The sequence below is a fragment of the Oncorhynchus keta genome, chromosome 34, assembly GCF_023373465.1.
Source record: "Oncorhynchus keta strain PuntledgeMale-10-30-2019 chromosome 34, Oket_V2, whole genome shotgun sequence".
Taxonomy (NCBI): domain Eukaryota; kingdom Metazoa; phylum Chordata; class Actinopteri; order Salmoniformes; family Salmonidae; genus Oncorhynchus; species Oncorhynchus keta.
This window is the reverse complement of record NC_068454.1, coordinates 38858626-38872252: the sequence shown is the minus strand read 5'-3', so window position 1 is coordinate 38872252 and position 13627 is coordinate 38858626. Positions and strand designations below refer to the sequence as shown.

General features: G+C 42.1%; 1 protein-coding gene across 2 annotated transcripts in view; it reads left to right on the top strand.

Moving 5' to 3' along the window:
* Positions 1 to 13627, top strand: part of LOC118367104 (sodium channel protein type 2 subunit alpha-like) — a 52863-nt gene that overhangs the window by 32268 nt on the left and 6968 nt on the right. For both annotated transcript variants that reach the window (XM_035750147.2, XM_052493829.1), the window contains 4 exons: positions 2352 to 2484; positions 2684 to 2838; positions 3137 to 3310; positions 6297 to 6419. In XM_035750147.2, coding sequence (XP_035606040.2) covers positions 2352 to 2484; positions 2684 to 2838; positions 3137 to 3310; positions 6297 to 6419 — 585 coding nt within the window. The remainder of the gene's footprint in view (positions 1 to 2351; positions 2485 to 2683; positions 2839 to 3136; positions 3311 to 6296; positions 6420 to 13627) is intronic.

Below are 13627 nucleotides of genomic sequence, written 5' to 3'. Positions count from 1 at the left end.
GAACAACCTTTGTATTGGATTGCTCATCTATGTTTTGTTTCTGCTTGATCATACTTTCCTCCCTACTTCATTTATATTCGTTCAGCAGCCGTTCTGATGCTGCCAGCCCTGATAATATTTTATTTCATTTTTGATATAAGGCTTCTTTGCAAATAATTTTTTTAAATGAATGATCAACACCACCGTTTCCATCAATAGTTCAGCCCATGGTTATTATTTGGTTTTGTTCCTTTGGTTTGGTTCGTGGGGGGCTGGATTACTCAGCAGCCAGAGAGAACCCGGAGCTTTACAAATCTGACTGATATGCTGTGGAGTAATGGATTTTGAAGATCAAAATTCATTGGAGGAATGGTTCACAGCCCAAACATGTATTATGGCATTTTCATTTGACGAATATAATCCATAATGGAATGATGAAAGCAGATGATTACAAATGCTTGTTTTTAAGAGGACCATCATTATTTCAATCAGCTGAGTTTCCAAAATTAATATTGTTGTTAGTAGGCATACCGTTATTAATGATGTGCAAGTAAGAATATAGAGTATAAATACTACTTATATGGTAATGACTCATTATATTTTACTTAGGTAGCTGAATAAGCTGAAGTCCAAAAGAGGTGCAACTTCTTGAGTTACTACTAAAAACAGATAGTAGAGTATACTGTACAGTATGTGGTAATGAGAAGATATCATAGTGCCTACAACAGCACCTAAATTGAAGGTCAAACATCTCTATGATTCCGGTAGCTTAGTCAAATGGAGTATTCAGCGCATATATCATCGTAGCATGCACATCATTCCCCATTCTGCATTAGCTGGGTCCCATGACAGCTCAGTGCTGTTGCACTCTCCAGAAAGGCATTAAGGCTGCTCTCAGTTCAAGGCTGTTGGAAGACACACCCAGTAGAAAGACACCAAGTGCTTGAGGATAGACGGTGAATAAGCTGTATTGACATACCTCATACAATTGGCCCATGTTTGAATATTGTCAAGAGTGCATGGTGAAGTTGATACATTTTGTAATCCAGCACACCTCTTCGAAAACCATCCTTCCTCTAGTTATTACACTGTATTTAGGACATTTTCTAAGGACTATTTTTTATTGTCAAATGTTTATTTTTTTTATTTTTTTAACCTTTATTTAACTAGGCAAGTCAGTTAAGAACAAATTCTTATTTTCAATGACGGCCTAGAAACAGTAGGTTAACTGCCTGTTCAGGGGCAGAACGACATAGGAGGCATTTTTTTTTACCCTTTTTTTACCAGTTAAGTTGACTGAGACCACATACATTTACACCAATGACCTGGAGAATAGTTACAGGGGAGAGGAGAGGGGATAATTGAGCCAATTGGAAGCTGGGGATGATTAGGTGGCCATGATGGTATGAGGTCCAGATTGGACATTTAGCCAGGACAATGTGTTTCACACCCCTACACCCCCGATAAGTGCCATGGGATCTTTTAGTGAATGCAGAGTCAGGACACCCGTTTAACGTCCCATCCCGAAACGAAAGACAGCACCCTACACCGGGCAATGTCCCCAATCACTGGGGGGGACATGTGTGATCCACATGGGTCCAAAAACCACAAAGGCCTTTGTAAAACCATATAGGATCTATAACTACATTATTTCCCCAGTAAGATCACACTACTCTGTCAACTTATCTCGTCCTGGGTGTTTAATGCCCTGTCTCCAGGGAAGGTTTGAGTGATTAGGCAGTCCTAATCTGACACTAGCCTGGAATGCAGACTCCTTAGTGCCTGTCTTGGTTAAAGTGCACAACACTGTTATATCTGCTGTTAAGCTAATGCAGGCGACCCTCTTTTTAAAATGAATGAGGCTTGTCTACTGATTGGCAACCGGACATATGTGTTTTCATGTCAATGAGGGAAATGTAAAGGGAGGGGAAAAACTGGTTTGTTTGGGTCAAAAAGTCCTGGACATGAAAATACCGGAGCACACATGTTCTATCATTAAGATCACAAGCTTGGTTCAAACACGCACTTTTAGAGAACGCATGCCATATGACTAAAGTGAAATCATTTTTACCTACAGCCTTTATCGAGATACAAATCTATTTTCTAACAGTGCTCATATACCAGCATCTCTTAGCCTACAATTGGACTTTGCAAACTATACGTGTCTCATCTCCTAAGTCTGTAGGTACTTTTGATTGATTCTGCATGAAATGATACAACTCTAAAGAAAGGCCCTGTGAGCTTACATATGGCAAGCACCCTTGCATCACTGGGTGATCCATTGTAATGAGGCTCCCGGGCAAATGCTAGCGTCCCAGGCCCTGTCACGGGTGTGCTATGCTAATGTTGCTGTGGCTTCGCTCCCCTTGCAGCAGCTAAGTAAAGACCGTCCACTGAGCTCATCAGAGGGCAGTACAGTGGACATCAGGCCCCCAGGAGAGAGAGAGGGCTCGGTGGACATGGAGCCTGAGGAGTCCATGGAAGCTGAAGGATGCTTCACTGATGGTGAGAGATACAATAGGCTACGTCTCAGGATGTGGATACTGTTTTTTTGCGAATGGCTTCAGGCATAACGAGCTGGAACCCAGAAACAGAATGGGTCTGATCAGAACATAGTTAGACATGCATCATGGGAATTTCTCTGGGAATGAGGTGATCTTTTTAACAGAAGTATAATCTGTTTAGCTATGCTGTCTGCTTTCAGACTGTGTCCGTAGATTCCAATGCTGCCAAGTGAACGTTGAGGAGGGCAAGTGGAAGATGTGGTGGACGTTGAGGAAGACCTGCTTCAGGATAGTGGAGCACAACTGGTTTGAGAGCTTTATCATCTTCATGATTCTGCTCAGCAGTGGAGCGCTGGTGAGTGGGGAAGTAGTGATTTGGGGAAGGATCTGAAGCTACGAGAGAGAGGGCAGGCAGATTCTCTTCCATAGTCTGACTTACAGTATTACCCTTATGAGAAACAATGGAGTAGAAATGCTGTGAGGGTTGTTCTATTTTTCAAAGCGCTTAGTACTGTGTAATTGACCATTCTGTGATCCCTTGACACAGAATTAACTGGTAACAGATCTGATGAGGCAGCAGCAGCTGCTCTGGTGTATGAGATTAGTGTGGGTTATAGGAAGTGATAATCGGATTGGCTTGTGTTTACACCAAGGCATTTGAGGACATCTACATCGAACAGAGGAAGACCATTAAGACGGTGTTGGAGTTTGCGGACAAAGTCTTCACCTACATCTTCATCCTGGAGATGTTGCTGAAATGGGTGGCCTATGGATTTGCCAAATACTTCACCAACGCCTGGTGCTGGTTGGACTTTCTTATTGTTGACGTAGGTATTTTTTTTAACTACCTCTTCACTTGCACAAAAAAAATAAGATACATACAGTGCATTCGGAAAGTATTAGTACCCCTTGACTTTTTCCACATTTTGTTACGTTATAGCCTTATTCTAAAATGGATGTAAAAAAATATACAAAAAAATACTCATCAATCTACTCACAGTACCCCATAATGACAAAGCAAAAATAGGGTTTTAGAAATGTTTGCAAATATATTTAAAAATATAAAACAGAAATATCTCATTTACGTAAGTATTCAGAACCTCGAAATTGAGCTCAGGTGCGTCCTGTTTCCATTGATCATCCTTGAGATGTTTCTACAACTGGATTGGACTCCACCTGTGGGAAATTCAATTGATTGGACATGATTTTGATAGGCACACATATAAGGTCTCACAGTTGACAGTACATGTCAGAGCAAAATCCAAGCCATGAGGTTGAAGGAATTGTCTATAGAGCTCTGAGACAGGATTGTGTTGAGGCACAGATCTCGGGAAGTGTACCAAAAAATGTATTTTGCATTAAGGGTCCCCAAGAACACAGTGGCCTCCATCATTCTTAAATAGAAGAAGACTCTTCCTAGCGCTGGCCGCCCGGCCAAACTGAGCAATCGGGGGAGAAAGGCCTTGGTCAGGCTGGTGACCAACAACCCGATGGTCACTCTGACATAGCTCCAGAGTTCCTCTCTGGAGATGGGAGAAACTTCCAGGAGGACAACCATCTTTGAGGCACTCCACCAATCAGGCTTTTATGGTAGAGTGGCCAGACGGAAGCCACTCTTCAGTAAAAGGCATATGACAGCCCGCTTGGAGTTTGCCAAAAAGGTGATGAGAAACAAGATTCTCTGGTCTAATGAAACCAAGATTGAACTTTTCGGCCTGAATGCCAACGTCACATCTGAAGTAAACCTGGCAGCATCCCTACGATGAAGCATGGTGGTGACAGCATCATGCTGTGGCAATGTTTTTCAGCGGCAGGGACTGGGAGACTAATCAGGATCGAGGGAATGATGAACAGAGCAAAGTACAGAGAGATCCTCTATGAAAACCTGTTCACCTTTTATTCTTAATACATTTCCAAACATTTCTAAAAACCTGTTTTTCCTTTATTCATTATGGGGTACTGTGTGTAGGTAGATTGATGAGGAAAAATAATATTTAATGCATTTTCGTATAAGGCTGTAACATACCAAAATGTGGAAAAAGTCAAGGGGTCTGAATACTTTCCGAATGCATTGTACATATACAGTACCAGTCAAAAGTCCTGACACACCTACTCATTCAAGGGTTTTTCTTTATTTTTTACGATTTTCTACTTTGTAGAAGACATCGAAACTATGAAATAACACATATGGAATCATGTAGTACCCAAAAAGAGTGTCAAACGAATGCTGGGAACCACACATGCGGAGATCATCCGTTCACCTACTCTGCGTCACACAAAGACATGGAACCAAAAAATCTCAAATTTGGACTGATACCAAAGGACAGATTTCCACCAGTGTAATGTCCATTGCTCATGTTTCTTGGCCCAAGGAAGTCTCTTCTTATTATTGGTGTCCTTTAGTAGTCGTTTCTTTGCAGCAATTCGACCATGAAGGCCCGATTCACGCAGTCTCCTCTGAACAGCTGATGTTGAGATTTGTCTGTTCCTTGAACTCTGTGAAGCATTTATTTGGACTGCAATCTGAGGTGCAGTTAACTGTAATGAACTTATCCTCTGCAGAGGTAACGCTGGTAATCTTCCTTTCCTGTGGCGGTCCTCATGAGAGCCAGTTTCATCCTAGCTCTTGATGGTTTTTGCGATTGCACTTGAAGGAACTTTCAATGTTCTTGAAATTTTCCGGATTGACTGACCTTCTCTCTTGCCGAATTCGTTCTCATTGCTCTTGTTTTCCTTAATAGGATGTCAATGAGTGGAGCCGGGAGTGTCGTCAGCGAAATGGGACACCTGGGCCCCGGTGTATCCCGGGGATAAATACACCTTTCCACCATACATTTAGGAGACTCTCTCCACACAGACACACTGTTATTTTTGGTTGTGGCATTTTGTGGTTTGTTTTGGCACGTCTCAACACCCCTCATTATCACCATATATGCATGCAACCACTCACTTACACTACTGCACACACCATTGTTAATTGTTTTTAGTTTACTTCAGTTAATAAATATATTTTTGTTATTACTCGATCTCTGCGTTGTCTCCCTTTTTGTTAAGGGCTACGAGCAGGTTCGTGACAAAGTTATGATGGACTGTCATTTCTCTTTGCTTATTTGAGATGTTCTTGCCATAATATGGACTTTTAACAAATAGGGCTATCTTCTGTATACCACCACTAACTTGTCACAACACCACTGATTGGCTCAAATGCATTAAGGAAAAAATTCCACAAACTTTTAACAAGGCACACCTGTTAATTGAAATGCATTCCAGGTGACTACCTCATGAAGCTGGTTGAGAGAATGCCAAGAGTGTGCAAAGCTGTCATCAAGGCAAAGGGTGGATACTTTGAAGAATCTGAAATATAAAATATATTTTGATTTGTTTGTTTTTTTTAACACTTTTTTGGTTACTACAGGATACAGGATTCCAGATGTGCTATTTCATAATTTTGACGTCTTCACTATTATTCTACAATGTAGAAAATAGTAAAAATAAAGAAACCCTTGAATGAGTGTCCACACTTTTGACTGGTACTGTATGCGAAAATATTATAGTGTCTTTTTCACCTCAACCGAAGTAGACTCTGGCTTTAGGACCACTTCAAAGCTAAGCCAAGTTCTTAGTGTCCAATACGATATCAAAATCAGCTTGTAATTGCAAAGACATTGTATTGTTGTTTCATTGTTGAAATGATACTGTAATGTAGTCAAGGCGAGACAGTGACCCATGTCCTGGTTTCCAGCCTCCGCTCTGCCTCCACTGAGTGTCAATCAGCTAGTCACGTGTCTCATGATGACATCATTCTGTTTACAGGTCTCTTTGGTCAGCCTTGTGGCCAACGCCCTGGGCTACGCTGAGCTGAGTGCCATCAAGTCCCTGAGGACGCTGCGAGCGCTGAGGCCCCTGAGAGCGCTGTCCCGCTTCGAGGGCATGAGGGTAAGAGTCACCAGACCTGGGGCCTCATTTAGAACCATTGGGTAAATTTAACACTAAATATCTGCGTGCGCAATTCCTGAAAAGACTGCACTCACACAAAAATATTGAGATTTAGAAACATACAAGTTTCCTGTTATAAATCAGACCTGTCGTGAAACTGTGGACGTGTAAACCAGCATAACTAATGCCCATAATTCATGGTTTTATGGTGACATTTTTATGGTGACATTTTTTTGATATATTTGCTATATACATTAGAAGTATTGGAATTTGGCCAAGACAGTATCTAACAAAATAGCAATGCATGGCAACCTTGATCAAATGTTTTTGGAGGGGTTGGCAGAATATTTTGCTGTATCTCAAATCAAATCAAATTTTATTTGTCACATGCGTTGAATTCAACTGGTGTAGACCTTGATGCTTACATTCTAGACCTTAACCAACAATGCAGTTTTAAGAAATATTTGTGTTAAAAATACATTAAATTTAAAAAAAAGTATAATAATTAAAGAGCAGCAGTAAAATAACAGTAGCGAGGCTATATACAGGGGACACCGGTACAGTGTCAATGTGCGGGAGCACCGGTTAGTCGAGGTAATATGTACATATAGGTAGAGCTAAAGTGACTACATAGGTAATAAACAGAGAGTAGCAGCAGCGTAAAAGAGGGGAGACGATGACAATTGAAATAGTCTGGGTAGCCATTTGATTAGCTGTTCAGGAGTCTTATGACTTGGGGGTAGAAGCTGTTGAGAAGCCTTTTGGACCTATACTTGGCACTCTGGTACCGCTTTCCGTGCAGAAGCAGAGAGAACAGTCTATGACTAGGGTGGCTGTAGTCTTTCACAATTTTTAGGGCCTTCCTCTGACACCGCCTGGTAATAGAGGTCCTGAAAAGCAGGAAGCTTGGCCCCAGTGATGTACTGGGCCATACGATCTACCCTCTGTAGTGCCTTGCGGTCAGAGGCCGAGCAGTTGCCATACCAGGCAGTAATGCAACCAGTCAGGATGCTCTCGATGGTGCAGCTATAGAACTTTTTCAGGATCTGAGGACCCATGCCAAATCTTTTCAGCCTCCTGAGGGGGAGTAAGCTTTGTCGTGCTCTCTTCGCGACTGTCTTGGTGTGTTTGGACCATGATAGTTTGTTGGCGATGTGGACACCAAGGAACTTGAAGCTCTCAACCTGCTCCACTACAGCCACTACAGCCCAGGCGTGCTCAGTCCTCCTTTTCCTGTAGTCCACAATCATCTCCTTTGTCTTGATCACAAAGAGGGAGAGGTTGTTAACCTGGCATCACACGGCCAGGTCTCTGACCTCCTCCCTATAGGCTGTTTCATCAGCGTGTCAGCGTGTCGGTGATCACGCCTACCACTGTTGTTTCATTGGCAAACTTGATGATGGTGTTGAGTCGTGCCTGGCCATGCAGTCATGAGTGAACAGGGAGTACAGGAGGGGACTGAGCACGCACCCCTGAGGGGCCCCCGTGTTGAGGATCAGCAGAGCGGATGTGTTGTTATCTACCCTTACCACCTGGGGGTGGCCCTTCAGGAAGTCCAGGATGCAGTTGCAGAGGGAGGTGTTTAGTCCCAGGGTCCTTAGCTTAGTGATGAGCTTTGAGGGCACTATGGTGTTGAACGCTGAGCTGTAGTCAATGAATAGCATTCTCACATTGGTGTTCCTTTTGTCCAGGTGGGAAAGGGCAGTGTGGAGTGCAATAGAAATTGGGTCATCTGGGGATCTGTTGGGGCAGTACGCAAATTGGAGTGGGTTTAGGGTTTCTGGGATAATGGTGTTGATGTGAGACATGACCATTCTTTCAAAGCACTTCATGGCTATAGACGTGAGTGCTACGGGTTGGTAGTCATTTAGGCGGGTTACCTTAGTGTTCTTGGGCACAGGGTCTGCTTGAAACATGTTGGTATTACAGGTTGAAAATGTCAGTGAAGACATTTGCCAGTTGGTCTGCACATGCTCGGACTACACCTCCTGTTAACCCGTCTGGCCCTTTGGCCTTGTAAATGTTGACCTGTTTAAAGGTGTTACTCACATTGGCTATGGAGAGCGTGATCACACAGTCGTCCGAAACAGCTGATGCGCTCATGCATGCTTCAGTGTTTCTTGCCTTGAAGCGAGTATAGAAGTAATTTTGCTTGTCTGATATGCTCGTGTCACTGGGCAGCTCGTCGGCTGTGCTTACCTTTGTAGTCTGTAATAGTTTGCAAGCCCTTCCACATCTGACGAGCGTCGGAGCCAGTGCAGTACGATTCAATCTTTGTCCTGTATTGATGCTTTACCTGTTTGATGGTTCGTCGAAGGTTATAGCAGGATTTCTTATACATTTCTGGGTTATAAGTTTCTGGCTCTACCCTTTTGCTCTGTACGGATGTTGCCTGTAATCCATGGCTTCTGGTTGGGGTATGCACATTACAGTCACTGTGGGGACGACGTCATCGATGCACTTATTGATGAAGCCAGTGACTGATATGGTGTACTTCTCAATGCCATCGGAAGAATCCCGGAACATATTCCAGTCTGTGCTAGCAAAACAGTCCTGTAGCTTAGCATCTGCGTCATCTGACCACTTCTTTATTGACTGAGTCACTGGTGCTTCCTATTTTAGTTTTAGCTTGTAAGCAGGAATCAGGAGGAGTAAAGATGTAGAGTTTAGAGGTCTAGAGTTTTTTCCCTCTGGTTGGACATTTAACATGCTGGTAAAATGGATTTAAGTTTCCCTGCATTAATGTCCCCGGCCACTAGGAGCGCTGCCTCTGGATGAGCGTTTTCCTGATTGCTTATGGCCGTATACAGCTCATTGATTGGGGTCTTAGTGCAAGTATCGGTTTGTGGTGGTAAATAGTCAGCTACGAAGAATATAGATTAAAACTCCCTTGCTAAATAGTGTGGTCTACAGCTTAGCATTAGATACTCTACCTTAGGTGAGTGAAACCTCAATACTTCCTTACTATTAGATTTCGTGCACCAGCTGTTGTTTACAAATATACACAGAACGCCACACCTTGTCTTACCTGAGGCAGCTGTTCTATCTTGCTGATGCAGCGTAAAACCCACCAGCTGTATGTTATTCACGTCGTCGTTCAGCCACCACTCGGTGAAACATAAGATATTACAGTTTTTAATGTCCCGTTGGTAGGATATACGTGTTCGTAGTTCGTCTATTTTGTTATCCAATGATTGTACGTTGGCTAATAGGACTGATAGTGAAGGCAGATTACCCACTCGCTGTCGGATCCTTACAAGGCACCCCAACCTACGTCCCTGATATCTCTGTCTCGTTTTCCTGCGAATGACAGGGATGAGGGCCTAGTCTGGTGTCTGAAGGAAATTCTTTGTGTCCGACTTGTTAAAGAAAATGTGTTTTCCAGTACGTGGTGAGTAATCTCTGTCCTGATATCTAAATGCTCTTTTCGGTCATAAGACACAGTGGCAGAAACATTATGTACAAAATAAGTTACAAAAAAACACAGAAAAAACACACACATTAGCACAATTGGTTAGGAGACCGTAAAACAGCAGCTATCTCCTCCAGGGCGCCATTGTATCTAAACTTATTATCAAGGCGAAAGGTAAGACCCAAATGCAGATACGGGAGTCAGATGGTTGGAGTCTTACAATGTTAATTAATCCAAAGGGGTAGGCAAGATATTGGTCGTGGACAGGCAAAAAGATCAAAACCAGATCAGAGTCCAGGAGGTACAGAGTGGCAGACAGGCTCGTGGTCAAGGCAGGCAGAATGGTCAGGCAGGCGGGTACAAAGTCCAGAAACGGGCAAGAGTCAAAACCGGGACGACTAGAAAAAGGAGAATGCAAAAAGCAAGAGAACTGGAAAACTGCTGGTTGACTTGGAAACATACAAGACGAACTGGCACAGAGAGACAGGAAACACAGGGATAAATACACTGGGAAAAATAAGCGACACCTGGAGGGGGTGGAGACAATCACAAGGACAGGTGAAACAGATCCGGGCGTGATACTTGTCTGAAAAACAAAAACATTGCACTTTGTTGTGTACTTGCAAATAGATAGTTTGAATTCAATAATGATTGGCATTTACTTTTTCCCAAATCTAAATAGGCTATGCCGACGAATTCTGATACATTGTTTACTCTGAAAAAAATGAAAACTACAGTAGGCCTACTTACGTTGGTAGCTACACACTTCAATGCAAAAGATCAACTGTCTTATCACCTGTAAAATTCTACTGTATGTAATAAACCGCTCTCCCTTTCAGATACAAAAACTTGAAATTATAGTAGTCTATCTAATAGGCACATTCCTGCACAAAGCTACTACTCGGCTACTTTTGCCTTCTTGCAATACGTACACGTGGTTTAAAGTTTGCAGGAGGATAAGCACATTCTCACCTCAAGTTCAGTTGTAATAAATTCCAACTTTAGAGTGAAAACTGGTGCACGCATGTTTTGGGGCATATTTTGTGCGTACTCAATGTTTATAAAATGAGGCCCCAGAGCCCTCACTGTAAAAGAAAATCACCAACACATCTAGTTGTTTCAAATAAATATTAACAAGTAACTGGTTCCAAAGAATTTTTTATTTATTTAGTCAACTTTTCAGTCAAAGTGTTACCTGAACTTAACAGTTTTAGTTGGCCCAAACGTAGCTCCAAAGTGATAAAAACGCAGGCAAACATTCCGTCAACTTAAAATGATGTGTTTGCTCAATTTGTCTCATATCTTCATTCAACTACAAATGATTATTTTTTGGCATTTTAACTAAACAATGGCTGTGGAACTATTTACACATGCAGTGCGTTGAACCAACTTACATTGCACCTGTTCATTTACACAATGATTAGTACTTAACATGTCCTCCCCTGGGATTTGAACTCACAATCTCTTGGTTCATGACATTGCAATCATCCTGCTACGCCACCATGACCTTGTCAATTAGCAGTTCACTTGACTATTCTCACCATCATTGATTTGATTTACTTATTTAAGCAATTTGAGTTTTTTCCATATACTTGTCTAACATTGGTGGAGCATATTACTCTTTTAATGTTACTCCTTAATCACTATGATAAATTTAATAGTTTTTCTTGAGTGTACTTTTAACAGAGCTGAGATTTACTTTGAAGTGCAAGGAATAACAATACAGGTTAAATCAGTTACTGACACAGACATGGTGGAATAGCAGGAAGATTGGCATGCTGTGACTCAAGAGGTTGTGCATTCAAATCCCAGGTGAGGGCATGTTGAACACAAATTACTGTATAAATGAACATGTATAATGTGTGTCAAGTATGTCATTTGGAAACAGATCTTCATTGTAAAGGTTTTAAACACTGTTTCCCATGCTTGTTCAATGAACCATGAACATGCACCTGTGGAATGGTCGTTAAGACACTAACAGCTTACAGACGGTAGGCAATTAAGATCACAGTAATGCAAACTTTGGACACTAAAGAGGCCTTTCTGCTTAGTCTGAAAAACACCAAAAGAAATATGCCCAGGGTCCCTGCTCATCTGTGTGAACGTGCCTGCAAGGAGGCATGAGGACTGCAGATGTGGCCAGGACCTACTTGAATGAGTAGGTGTGTCCAATCTTTTGACTGGTACTGTATATAACCATATCATAAAAGCAACAATCAAAGTCTAGGAGGAAGGGTAGGCCAGCCGATAAAGATTAGTCTTGAGGCCTGCTTTAAAAGATTCAGCAGTCTGAAAAGCCCTGAGAATTTCAGAAAGTTTCAAAGGCGTGGTATGTGGGATGAAATGGCATGATCCTCCGTTGTTCCTAGCTGGGTCCTGGGTGCATGATGCAGTTTAGCGTGGCTTGAACGTAGGGTGCATGGAGGTTCATAGGGTGAGAGTATATCTGACAGGTTGGCAGGTCCGATGCCATTTAGGGCTTTGTAGACCAGGAGAAGAATTTTAAAGTCAATTATTTGAGGGACAGATAGCCAATGGAGGTCAGCAAGTATGGGGTGCCATAATCTTTGCTGCACTGTTTTGAATGAGTTGTAATTTATTAATCGAGTTTGCAGGCAGGCCCCCAAGTACTGCATTCCCATAATCAATTCTGGAGAAAACTAATGATATGGATAAGCTTTCCTGCTTCAGAAGTGGTGAGAGAGGGTCTTAGGCGGGAGATGTTCGAAAGAATGATGTTTTACAGAAGGAGAGCACAGGGTCAAATTTCACTCCCAGGTTGGTGATGACAAACACTGTGCTTTCTAAAGATCTGGCCGTGTGTGTGTGTGTGTGTGTGTGTGTGTGTGTGTGTGTGTGTGTGTGTGTGTGTGTGTGTGTGTGTGTGTGTGTGTGTGTGTGTGTGTGTGTGTGTGTGTGTGTGTGTGTGTGTGTGTGTGTGTGTGACTAGTTCCACAGCCTTTTTTTGTGGTAAAATAATAATTTCTGGTTGAATGAACATATGAGACAAATTGATTATACACATGTTCTCATGTTGGAGCTAAGTTTGTGCCAACTAAAAATGTTAAATTCAGGTAATACTTTGACCAAAAAGTTTAGTGAACAAAAGAAAGGCTGTAAAACTAGCTACTTAATAATAATTGGTTGAAACAACTAGATTATTTTTTACAGTGCTGTTGCCTCATAGTGCATATCATCACAGCCAGAGCCACATATTTAGAGAGTTACGCCAACTTTTAGAATTTAGATTTGTTTTCTAATTCTAGACATTCAGTTACATAGCATTGTTTAAATATTCCCCATGAAACATTCATGGGTAACTAACAGGTTTTGGCTAGATGGGATACAGCTTTTGTCAGAATTGACTTTTTGTAGCATTGGCCCGCATTGGCACAATTCTCCAAGTACTCTACATGGCTCTAATGACAGCCTCTTATCAACGTGACATCAGCTCCCTGCAAGGATACAGAGCTCTGTAGTCAAACTAAGGCCCACAGCAACCCAATAGCTGAACAAAAATATAAACACAACATGGAAAAATGTCAAAGATTCTACAGAGTTACAGTTTATATAAGGAATCAGTCAATTGAAATACATTTATGCGGACCTAATCTATGGATTTCACATGACTGGAAATACAGATATGCCTCTGTTGGTCACAGATAACCATTTTTTTAAAGACAGGGACGTGGATCAGAAAAACAGTCAGTATCTGGTGTGACCACCATTTTCCTCATGCAGCACGACACATCTCCTTCGCATCGTATTGATCAGGCTGTTGATTGTGGTCTGTGGA